Below are 12,906 nucleotides of genomic sequence, written 5' to 3'. Positions count from 1 at the left end.
AATCACGAAACAACCATAAATATAACAACCTGAATAAAGCCAAAATATAAAGGAAGGGAGTTCTCGGGAACTGCTGCAGAGCCAGGACTGTAGCTCATTATGTAGGCTGGCAATTAATGTTTATTTTAATGCAGCAGCATAAGTAGGTTCATCACTTTGCAAAAGATAACTTTGGTTCTAAGAATATAGATGCTTCTAAGCACATGGACTTTTACTGGTAATTACAGATAAAAATTACAGCTACTGGACATAGTCAGTGCATATAGATCAAGGCCAGTAACTATGCAAGCAACTTTCTTGAATCATCTGGAAATAAAAATTCTGTAATTTCTCTTATAGGTTTCTGATAAAGATATTTGGGAACTTACAAAGATGTATTGTGTTGACACTATGGCTCTAATTCTCACAAAGCATACACAGCAAAACAAAACTCTTGTTTTGAAATAGTTTTATCAATGCCTTCTGCTTGCCAGTTCAAGAGATAAACACTTCACTTCCTTCACCTTCTCCACAATGTACATAAATAGACTTGCCTCAGTCAGATGAAGGCTTGTGGTCTGGGATCATAGCAAATTCTGCTTCTGCTTTCTTAACTTCTATTTTCCCCTCAGGGATTACTCAGTGCCGGGGTAGCGGGTGTCTGCAAAGGGGGCACTGGAATATCTCTGTCACAGCATGGTTACTCCTTTTCCTTACCAGTGGATCATGAGAATGATATTCCAAGACCATCACGGAAAACCCCAATCTTATAGTCTTTTTCAATACAGTGCTAATTCACAGGAAATTTCCAGCCCTATGAGCTATGTGTGACAAACCTGCTCTATTTTTCCTCTTTGCTGAAGTGATGTAGCCATATTTTTCCACTTCAGGTAAAGGTTAACTTCTTAAAGAGACGCTGTTTATTCCTGACACTTCTTATTTCCTGCTATCTAGGCTACACAAGTGTACACTGAACTATATAGTTGGAGAGCAATTATTTAGCAAATTGTTTAGTAGATTTGAAGGAGAGTGTCAATGCCAGATAGGAACCTCTTCTAAGTATCAAAGAAATGGTGAAGAATGCAATGAAATGAGGGCGGAGGGGTAGAAGTGGAGATGATATAAGAAGAAGAAGAAAGCAGAAAAGACTGGGTAAAAAACACATTCAGGAGTGAGGCTTGTAAGGAAAGATAAGTTTAGAGACTCAAGAAGAAAGGAGAACACAGAAGTAAGAACAGAATTTGAATGATCTTTAAGAGATTATTGAATCCCTCAATTGCACTTCAGAAGCAGAAATGAGAGGTTACACCACAGATGCATCCATAATAAGTCTGACAACCAACATCCTGAAAACAAAGTTTGCTTGCAGGTGAAAGTACGGATTTCATCATGCCATCCACTTTGCTTTGCCAAATCGCTTATCAACAAGGGCCGAAGGCAACATACCAAAACATAAAAGAAACCTCCTTGGATATTCATTAAGGCAAACCAGTCAGAAGGAAAGGGATCAGGTGCCACACATCTGTGGTTATACAAAACATATTAAAGAATTTACTGCTCTTTGCTATTTAAAAGATATATGTTTGCTATTAGAAGTAAGAAAAATTCTTAAATGGTCAGAGACTTCTTCAAATGGGGAAAGCAGACAGGCAAAAACCTTAACACTTAGAGGTAAAAGCAGAGTAACGCAGATCAAAAAAAAATTTGAAGAACAAATTAGCTGTGGCCCTCTAAATAAAAACTTGTGAAACACTACAAAAGCTGGTCAAAAAGTAAAAAGAATGCTCAGAAGAAATAAAGCCACAAAGAATAAATGAAATTATTTTTGCATCAAAGTTCACTACAGAGCTGCTTATAGAAGCTGCCATACCAGAACCCTACTTTACAAGGGATGTACCGAAATATCTGACTCACACAGAAATGTCAGCCAAAAAGGTAACAAACAAATCAACAAAACACACACAAGCAAATCAGAAGGCCCAGATGATATTCACACTCCAGAGTTCCAGAGAAACTCATGTGTGAGAAAGTTAAACTCTTAAATAGCTTGTAACCTCCTGCTTAAAACAACTTGGTACCAGAGAAGTGTGATGTCAAAAAAAATCTGGGAGGATAGAGGGAACTGTGGACCAGTAAATCTCATGTCTGTACCCTACAAATTGGTAGAAACTCTCGTAAGAAACCATAAACTTACAAAAAGCCCTAAATTACTGGACTTGAAAAAATAAGACATGTTGGTCAAACTTATGCTTTACATATATCTTATTTTCTTAAGGTACCAAAACCAAGAAAGATTCAAGTGACACACACTGCTTGGTTCTCCCCTACTTTTAAAAAAGTGAATCACCACAGCAGGATCTATGAATGGATAAATAGCAGGTCAAGATAAGAAAAAAAAGATAGGAATGAATGATGGGTACTATTAGGGTGAAGTCACCTGAGAGGTGCACAGAAATGGGTGTTTTGACCCCTGGTGTTCAACTTATTCCTACATGATCTGTGAACAAAATTAGATGGCAACGTTTGCTAACACCAGCAATTAAGTCAGGGAAGGAAAATAAGGTGCAATTATGAGGAACTGCAGATGGTTCTTACAGCAGTGGGAGACCAGGAGATAACATACCAGGTGAAAAGTCAATATTGACGAATGTAAAAGGGAGATAGATATGTGAGCAACAAGACTTAATTTTACATACACAAAAAACAGGCTTGGAAAAACAGTGAGGACACCTTGGTGTTAAAATGTCAGTGTAAATTTCAGATATATGCGGAAAATAAAACCAAACATCATTAAAATAAAAAAAAAGGATAAATCAGAAAATACCACTATGCCACCATATAAAACTATGGAGAATGTATCAAGGTAACATGCAGTTCCCTGTCTCAGAAGTATTATGATAGATATAGTAAAGGGATGAAGAAATGGGTCAAGGGCATGATAAACATGGGAAGGTTCTGTAGAAGGAAAGGGTGAGCAGAGCAGGAGAAAAGGTGACAGAAGAGACATAAAGAAGTTCATAAAATCATTAAGGTTATGGAGGGGATTAGCAGGGATTAATTATTTGCCGCCTCTTTTCATACAAAAGCTATGAGGTAACAACTGGAGGTAGCAGCAGGCAGGAATGCAAAAAGCCAACAAAGCTTGTTCTTCACATCACATGTTATCTGTGCGATCCTTTGACACGGAATTTTGTGATATTATGATGTGGGTTCAAAAGCAATCAAATGGAAGGAAAGTTAGGTAGGGCAACTGAAAAGCAAAGTACCAATTCTGGATATAGAGATCCTTGAAGATGGTAGAACATGCCAGGAAGATATGACTACATGCTCTGCCATAGGTGTTGGCTACTGCCTATTGACAGAGACGTGATAGGGGGCTAAATGAATGTTGAGTGTGACCTAGCATAACTGTTCTTTGTGTTTAACAGAGCAATTACAAATATAACCCAAAAGACAAGACCATGCTGCTCACCTACTACTTTTTACTTAGCTGTTTATTTTGTAATTGATCAAGCAACAGTGTTTATCTGGACTACTAATCCTCAGCTTTTTCCAAAACCAATGTATTTTTCTCTACCCTTTTCTCTCAAACAAAAGAGGACCTTTTTTTTCTCTTTTACATCAGTTCCTAACTATAATTCCATACTCTAATGTAGATCTAGGAACTTTGATAAAAGTATAAGGGTTTCTCTAATGAAGCCAAATTAGGCAACTTATCATAATATTTCTAGAACAACACCTAAGCCTGGTTATCTAAGAACCACCTACATTAAATTCTAGCCCTTAATTCCTACAAAGCAGTTGTCTTCCAGCAAAGTGCAAAATGCCACTTCTACCTAGCCAAGTCTTCCAATCTCTTCAGTGCATTTCTCTTGGCAATATATGAGAGAATTCTTTTTCTTCAGAAAGAATATTTACTATATATCAAAAGGCACATATGTACAGTTCACACATATACATAATGTCTACATAAAACCACAGAAAACCAGTTGCCTAACAGATTTTATTTCTATGCACTTCCTATAGCACCTATACTCCTCATCTTTAAATAGTTGTTTTTCTTTTCCCACAGTCAAAGCTTTAATGAGAAGTGACCAGAAACTCAAGCCCTTCTGTATTGGCTGAAATCCACATAATGCATGACAGCACTGAAGATCCCTGGCAGGCACCTGTCAGAAACTAACATAGCATAACTTAAGAGTCAGACTTAATTATCCAAGACGACATTTAAAGAAAAGTACATGAAAAATACGACTCACAGAGTGCGACTATCATGGGTGTGCTCTGTAGTCTGTAGTGTATGCAGAGGAACGATGTAAAAATAAAATAATATTTTAGGAAAATTTTAATTAAAAGCTGTATCTACTTTGCCTATTATATCTTACAATCAAAATAATTTTGTTATTAAGGTTTGCTGGTAAATCAACTGCAGAACATGCTACAAAGACTAAAGCAATCATTAAGTATTTTAACAAAAAATGATTTTTTCCATTTGCCTTTCTACTTTTCACATCGAATTCTGATCAGCCGACATTCCCACAGAAAATAAGAGTTTTGATTTAATGATCTATAAAATCAAATTAACTTCTTCACAAGCTTCACGTGGCTGGGCAGCCACATCTCGTCTCGCTATGGCTGTCACGGCCTATTGGCCCCTTTGTGTTCTGAAAAAGAGCCCACTGGCGGCAACAAAATGTCAGCTCTACTTGATTTCAGGCAAGGAAATCCCTTTTGTTCAGTTTCTGATGCAAGACAACTGAAAACTAAAGAGTTAAATAAGTGTCCCAGCTTAGCACCTCACCCTTAGTTTGCAAACATTCAAACACAGCAGACATACTTAGCAAAGGATGATGTCCCTGTGTTTTCTGTTTCTGTTCCCTACTCTCATTTTTCTAGGCTTCTTTTAAAGTTTAAGCTAACGCACAACAGAGCATAAACAGCCATGAAAAAAGCTTTTTGAGTATATGTAAATGCAAACAAGTTAGTTTTTGGAAATCTACTCTTTAAAGATGCATAACATGCATGAAAATTACATAATACGTGAAAATAAAATTTGCTACTTTTATAAACAGGAAGCAAAAATACTAAAATACAAACCAAATAGTAAAAAATTATTTATTACCTTAATTACACCTATCAAGGAGAGACTATAAAAAAGATCCAATGTTTACATGTAAACTTTACAGTGAGATTCGAAGACAATGATGTGGGTTCTGCATAAATGGAAGACAAAGGTCTCAAGGAAAAAAGAAACTTTTTACCTTAAAAGAATTAAAAATGTAGTAATAGATATTCTGCCTAACATGAAAATTCTGACTTAATGATAAAGATGAATTAGTTGAAAAACTGATTAAAGCAAAACTAAAAGCAAATCATTACAGCACTCATAATTTACTAAATACAACAGCAAGTCTTTGACATATTGCAACTGAGTTTGTCTAAATTGCAACACAATAACTGTCTCCTTTTTTTTGAACGCCCTTTTATTAGACCAAAAAATGCCTTTCTTCTCCTTACTAGGGAACATAAAAGCTTAAAGCAACCATTTCAGCCAAATAGCAACTAGCATCTTCACAAGATACATATCAACTAACTTGATGATATTCCAGGAAAAGGTACTGATGAGGCTGAAAATGTCATAGCCCGGTGCAAAAGGCTGACACTTTCTAACCACAGCATGCGTGCACGGAGCACAAACCATAGCTTGGGCCACACTGTTGACATGTACATATGTAGTTTGCACAAGATGCGTCCACATATAATCTTAAGCTGCACTTGACCTCCTGACAGAGCAACAGCCAATATATAATTGAGAGTACTTAAGCCCTTTTAAGCTTTCACCCTTACAGAGCTCTGAGGGATACATAAAACACCACATTCAGCAAACACTGGTGAACGGCGAGGGACAACAATGTTACTCGGAGATCAGTTTTATCAGCCACCGTGAAAAAAGAATATGAACCCTTGGATCAACTTTTTATTTTGATACTAGATTTCCATCCTCCTGCTATTTTTAATGACAAGTATGTGGATTTATGTAGGATAAAAGAGGAAACTGAGTCCTGACTTGCTCTCCCTGAAATATAACCTAAGTCTACCGTGCTGCACTGGGTCAAACAGAAACTGGGCCAGAGCGCATCTAAAAACTGGACTTCATTTGTATAAACAAACAAGCTTTATTTACAGTATTCCTTCATAAAGTCTTAGGCTTAGAGTCAGCATGTTCTTTAAAGACTCCATTTATGTACACTTGAATGCCTATTTAAGCAAAAAACAAGAGAGCTTTCCCATGGAAACCGCACAGAGATGTTTTACTTCACACGTACACCATAAACAAGGCTGCTAACTTTCCATAATTTACTGTATTTTCTTAGGCTTGCTATTGTATTTTAGGACCAAATCTTTTGGAGAAGCTGCTTACGCAGGAGGCCACAACATATAAATAAATGACCTGAGATGCAAAGCCTGAGATGTGAACTGAGAGGAAATGGCATCTCAGCAGCTTGTAAGAAAATGTTAATATTTTTGTTTTCACTGTTTCCAGCTGGAGGAACAGGTTAAAATTTTGCATTTAGTTGAGAAACAAGCAATCTGGAGGCATTTGGAATCACATTATTTAATCAGGACTTGATTCGTCCCTTAGAATTAAATCAAGCCAGAAGGCAATCCTTGGGCTGCTACAATAGCAACTTTCAACTATCAGATGCTATCTCTCAGTGAGGAATCTAAGTCAGTGGGCCTCAAAAGACCCAGATGATTTAAAGAACTGCTTAAGAAGGCACAGAGAAACAGAAACTCGATTTTGTGGGCCTTATCAGGCAGGCCTAAATTGGTCCAATTACTTCAGCAAGAAGCGGTATTTCTCTGTGAGTGAAAAAGATCCCACTAGATTAATATTCTGATTTGAGAATTTGCCTTTTAGATCTAGGTGATATGTTTCTAAATGTGAATGTATGCAATCTACTTATATATATATATATACACACATGTATGGATTTTAGGGGAGTAATTTTGCTTCTATGTATAATTATTACTGATTGTCTCGAGGCTAGAGCAAGGCTTAAGTCCTAACTTCAAAAGAGGTGCCTACCTCTGCTCGGAGGCTACAAAGATAAGCAAGGATACCAAGACTTTCAAGTTTAGCCCCTGAGTTGAAGAAACTGGATGCCTTCACCTGCCTGAAAAAAAACCCAACCTAAACCCAAACACTAAACAACCCTGGGAGAAGGCTGGGCATGGAATCAAAGTCCCTTTGGCATGATCTTATGACAGCTCTGCCCACAAGTAAGCAGGCTGGGTTGAGTTTTTGAAAGCAGAGGCAGGGCTTGACAAAGTTGAGGATGAGGAAATCACTCAGTGATGGGATTTCAAACTTGGTGGTGCTTCTACATCCTATGAAGGATGGCAATATACATGACTGGCTGGCTAACGAATCCAGCTGGTACAAGAGCAAGAAAAAGCCATCCCTGGCAGTGCCTTAAGCTATAGCAGGGAAGATGGTTAAACTGATCCCCCAAGTGTCTGAGAATAAGGGTTCGAGAATTTGGTCAGATACCAGAAGGTCAAGTGGGAGATCCTGTGGCCCTAGAACAGTAAGATCAGAAAGATAAACAGAGCTGTTTTGTCTCAAAGGATGCCAACCACTTGGGAGACCATTGGGCTGAGATGACAAATGACTGCATATAAGCTAAACCTAACAGAGAGTATTTCGAGACACTAACAGGTTGTCTCTGATGCATCCAGGGCTTTACCTTAGCCGAGCAGAACTACATTGTTTCTAGACACTAAATCACGTATCCTTTTCTGTTTTTATTTGGCATGTTTTGTTGTGGTGCTTGAACTAATATATTTAATTATAATGTTTTCCTATATATCTATATATTCTTATATACTTGGTCCACAACACATCTACAGTAAAGTAGAACAAAAAATTATTTGGTTGAGTAGAAACACACCAACTTATTCTAAGAAGCCATTGCAAATATTTTAAACACCGTTTATATAAGGTGCTCAATTGTGTTAAAAATCTCTCTTAAAATATGCTAACACGTGTCATAGCATCATACTTTTCTTGATATAGATTTATTTATGGTACCTACTCAGGAATCACTAGTTGTTCCTGCAAGCGAAGCGCTTTTAACTAGAGCAGCTTCTCTGTCTCTTTGCAGCTCAATTGTAGTTATTTCAGACACTGCAGCACACTTTCTTCCCCCGCTTCTCATCATCTTTCTCTTATTACCTATCCAGTGTAAAACTTAAATGCAAAGGCTCAAATGTAAGAGTGACTAACCTCATAAAACATCCATGTGATAGTAAGTGTACACATATAGAGTTTTTAAAAATGAAGTGTTATAATACTTCTCAGTTTCAAAGTGCAGGGCAAAGAAGTCCATTTATATACATCCACTCAAACATGAATCCACTTAGCAGACAGCACATAGGTACTTGCAAGCTTCCACCCACAAAAGAAATGCATTTTGTAGTACGGTCAAAGAAAAAGCCACAGTAATGCTTCCAGTTATTGTTTCCTTTTTTAAAACCAACCAACAAACCAACCCCCCCAAATACTCCTAATATTCTGCTAGAGAAAAAAAAAAAAAAAGTCTACCAAAAAAAAAAAAATGATCAAGAAATGACTCTGCTAGACAGCACAGAAATAAACCCAAATATTAGTTAAAAAAATTCTAGTATAGTACATCAAAATCCAAAATAAAATATTACTTGATGATCTCCATAAAATTTAAACTATTACAAAATCTGCAAATGCTTGTCAATTGTTGTTTGCTTTCATCCTTTCCAAATTAGTCTCTGACCACGTCATTAATTTGATTTACTCAGCTTGAACTATTTTCATTTGACTCTTATTTACAGATCTTTGCTAATTCAATTTGATCTTCTGACTGTCAATCAAAACATTCACTCCAATATGCCTTATTATTTATGCAGTCTGATGCCCTTATGTGCTGAACAACTGATAATTAGGCTGCTTAAATCTGTTGCTGTTCTAACATTTTTACACTTTGCAAAACTGAAATCCTCAGCAAGGCTGTTTCCCACTTTGCTCCGTTCAGGTAAAATCTGGTTTGCTTCATTAGAAGACAGGGATAATATCTAGCATAGAACAGGGGAATCATTGCTTGCAGCAACTTGCCCTTGCAACAGAACCACTCTGGGGAGGCTGTCTTGTCATCTCAATTTGAATGGAATACTCTGACTGAAGTGGTGTCTCCCCAGCATGAACTGAGGGCTTGCAGAAAGACTACAGAGGTAACAGTCAGACATTCTCTGTTTCCGGCCAACAGAAGAAGCAGTAAAAAAAAAAAGAGACGTTCAGAATTTCAGGTAACTTTCTCAAGTTCTGATAGGACTGCCTCCTATGCCAGATTAGTGGTTTGTTCTACCTCCCCTTGTTCTTCTGTGCCTTTTTATTACATTCTTATCCCATATCTTTCAGGTTTTTCTTCCTTGCTCTTCCTCCATCTCACATGCTTCCCTTCAGGGTACCCCACAAACCCACAGAAAACCAGAGCTACCTTGACTGACTGCTATCATGCAGGTTACTCCTGCTGGGGGCTATCTTCTCTACTTAGACTGGAAGCTCTTTGGAGCAGAGACTGTCACTGCTGTGTGCCTGTACAATGCCTAGCAGAAAGAGTCTTCTTTTGATCACTCCTCTGGCACTCATGTAATAAGCGTGATTAATAAAGTATCTGTCTATATTCATATATGGGAATGCTAGGGCTACATTAGAACAAAAACAGGTTCAGCCTTTCAACATTGGAAATGTACAGTTAAATCTATGAAATTTCTACTGACAGATGACCGTGTAACAAATTGAATATTTTGTATGAAACAGTAACATGACTTACTTTGCTCTCTTGGCCATTTCATTGCCATCCCAGCGGGGGCTGTAAGGGTAATTCTTCTGGGCCTGGGAGTACAGCTGGCCACTGTTAGTGAAGTGGTAGACGGACTGAAACGTTAGGGTTGGTTGGTCTCGAGGGAAAAACAGGGGTAGGTCAACTGAAAATAAAAAAAGAAAAGGGAAAGAGAAAAAAGAGTCATAAAAGTACACCATTGAAATTCCTCCCCCTTTTTTACTGGGAATATATAACTTCTTTCTATTGACTTAAGATGACAGAAAAGCAGAAATTGATGATTACTTCTCAAACTTATTTATGTATTTCTTATAGTCACCAACATATAGCTGTATAGGATGCTTTGCTTTATCAAAGTATTTCTTAAAAATGCATCGTTAAAAAACTGTTTAGCTTGTGTATTTCTATGTTTATACTATGATTATTTTGCTACAGAAAAAAAATGTTATTTTCCTTTATAATGAAATTTTCCGTTTCAAAAATTCACAATGTACCCTCTATTTATGCTTTCCATTCAATAAACAAATTTCTCTTCGTCTGCTTTAGACAATTTATTTTAGTGCCCTCACAGACACCAAAAACATTTTAATTCTCATTTTACAGTTGTCTGAAACCTAAAGTGGCTAAATGATTTGGTAAAGAATGTAGAAAGATTAAGTCACATGAGTTGGAAAAAAATCTCAACTTGCCATCATCTGCTAGACAAAAATACCCCCACAAAACCAAAAACACACTGCGAAGTCATTAATACCCAAAATATCTCCCTAAAAATAAAAATCAGAACTACTTAGTTCCCTTTGCTTATCACTGTCTCATGATCAGCTAGGTCTGGCAGAACAATAAAATAGTCAACAGCAGTTAATAACATGGTCAGAAACCATTTTTTTAACTTAACATTTTTGTTTCTAGATTTATAGTTGAGATTTTCTTGGTCTGCTTTTAATTTCAAGAGGCCTCAGAAATCTGTAGTTAAATTGAGACATGACAACAGATTCCAATTATTTACATTGAATGTGTAACACTGAAATTAACAGAAGAATATGCATTTCTTTTAAAGATATAGACAATTCATGCAGCACCTACAACCATACTATTTTTTGTCCTCAAAATCACAGTTCTTTAATTCTGCACAATGAAAGAACACCGCGAAGGAACAGTTACTCCCTGCGAATCTTAAATAATTTTTCCTATTGATGTAACAATGAGTGAAATAAATTAATAAGATTACATTCATACATATAAGCTTGGGTTTCAGTATTCTCTCTTTGTTACTTCACAGTCATTTTTCAAGAGAAGGAAAGATTCCTAAGTTAACAAACAGGTTGTAATAGCTGAACCAGGAATCAAAGCAGGTGGCAACATCAGTAGAAAAAGAAACTGAAGAGAGTGAAAGGAACACTACAGAACAGGTTTTTTTTTCTAGATCCCACGCTATCATCCTGCTAGTCCATTTTTCATTTTTTTCTAATCATGTCTGAATACTCAGATGAGCACCAGCCAAACGATAGTTCCTTTTTCCCTAGATTGCACTCCAAGCTTGACAAGTAAAACCATTTGTAGCCATGAAGTACACAAAAATGAATGTTATATTCCAGCTGTAGTCTCAAAATACAACTACTCACTGTGAACAACAGTGTTTGCTCAGTTCATGACCTACATGTCTGAGCTACATTTGATAACTTGCAAGTCCTGGTGACTCAGCTCACACAGAAGCTTCCAGCAGATATTTCAGTGGTAATGACATGGGCAGAGTTCTACTAATTTGAGTGCAATCACTGCCGTAACAAAGGTTAGACTCAAAGATTGCTTCGTCAAATTCCTCTTTATAACATGATTATTAAATAATAACCCTGAAAAACATTGGCGTATTGAGGCTGTTTATCAGCAAGCAAGATGTCTCCTCCCCTCGCAGAGAGTACATGTGTATCGCAGCCTCTGAAGGACTTGACTGTGGAAAAGAGTATGAAGCAAGGAAACAGGCTCTGCATTTAATGTTATAAACACACTCCTTCAGCTCTAAGTACTTAAACTCTGTGTATTTTATCACTGTCTGAAAGGAACAACAAAGTTTAGCAAAACACTCAAGTAATGGTTCAGTCCTTAGATTTAACTTTTTACATGAGAATTTCTAATTTTTATTAACTTTCCTTTCCTCTGTCTACGAGGGCGAGCAGTAGCAGTTTTCTTCCTGTTACCTGAAACTAAAGGTTTGCACTTAAAAGAAAATCTCTAGCACTAGAAATGCTGTTTAAATGGATAGTCAAGACACTGCTATCACTACAGAGATGCTTTCATTATTTACAAGCCTATCTTTTATAAAAATATTTTTACAACATCAATACCACCAAAATAAAACAGAAAACAGATTTTTCTTTATTTATGAGAAACTGTATAGGAATTTTCAGGAATAACTTACATTATAGACTGTTAAATCAGATAATCAAATTGGATTTAAAATTGTGTATCCCACATGTGGCCAACAGCAGTTTTATCCTGAACTGCAATAGAGTTTTGAAAAATTTGACCTGCCTTTGATTTCTAATGCTACCCTTCACTTAAAGTCGCCAAACGTCCATTTTTCTAACCCAAGTGTTTCCTTAATACAAGGTGTGAGATGAGCCCAGACCAAGTAAAAAAACCTGTCCCTAATTCGGGAAAACAACCACACCTAAAAGACCAGTAAACAGGAAATAGCCTTGAGTTGTAAAGTGTTATACATATCTCAAGGTAGCCAGCTATTATTTCAGCAGTAGGAAGGGAAGGCAAGAGCTCACTTCCGTTGCAGTGGATGCCCATCCATTGACACTGTGAGGGCACAGAATGCTTGGATTTGGGGTGAAGCTCTTTGTTGTACATAAAAAAATAAGCAAACAGTTAGTAATTAATGCTAGCAAGGTGTTTTGAAGATAAAAGTAAACTTCTGTTCAGAGTCGCATAGACTGAGAGAGAAAATTGTTCTTTTTCCCTGGTCATATAGACAATCTGACTCTCAATCTGTGCATTAATACGAAATCAGGTCTGCCTTCATGTGGTATGTAAGGTGCAAAAG

At 36.9% G+C, this 12,906-nt stretch overlaps 1 protein-coding gene across 1 annotated transcript in view; it reads right to left on the bottom strand.

Moving 5' to 3' along the window:
* The window catches only part of BABAM2 (BRISC and BRCA1 A complex member 2), a 173,380-nt gene that overhangs the window by 9,813 nt on the left and 150,661 nt on the right, over positions 1-12,906 (bottom strand). Inside the window, exon 11 of the mRNA XM_054063781.1 lies at positions 9,849-10,002. Within this exon, the coding sequence (XP_053919756.1) occupies positions 9,849-10,002 (154 nt within the window). The remainder of the gene's footprint in view (positions 1-9,848; positions 10,003-12,906) is intronic.

The sequence above is a fragment of the Cuculus canorus genome, chromosome 3 (assembly GCF_017976375.1).
Source record: "Cuculus canorus isolate bCucCan1 chromosome 3, bCucCan1.pri, whole genome shotgun sequence".
In the NCBI taxonomy this organism is placed as follows: Eukaryota; Metazoa; Chordata; class Aves; order Cuculiformes; family Cuculidae; genus Cuculus; species Cuculus canorus.
This window is presented reverse-complemented; position numbering and strand designations above follow the sequence as displayed.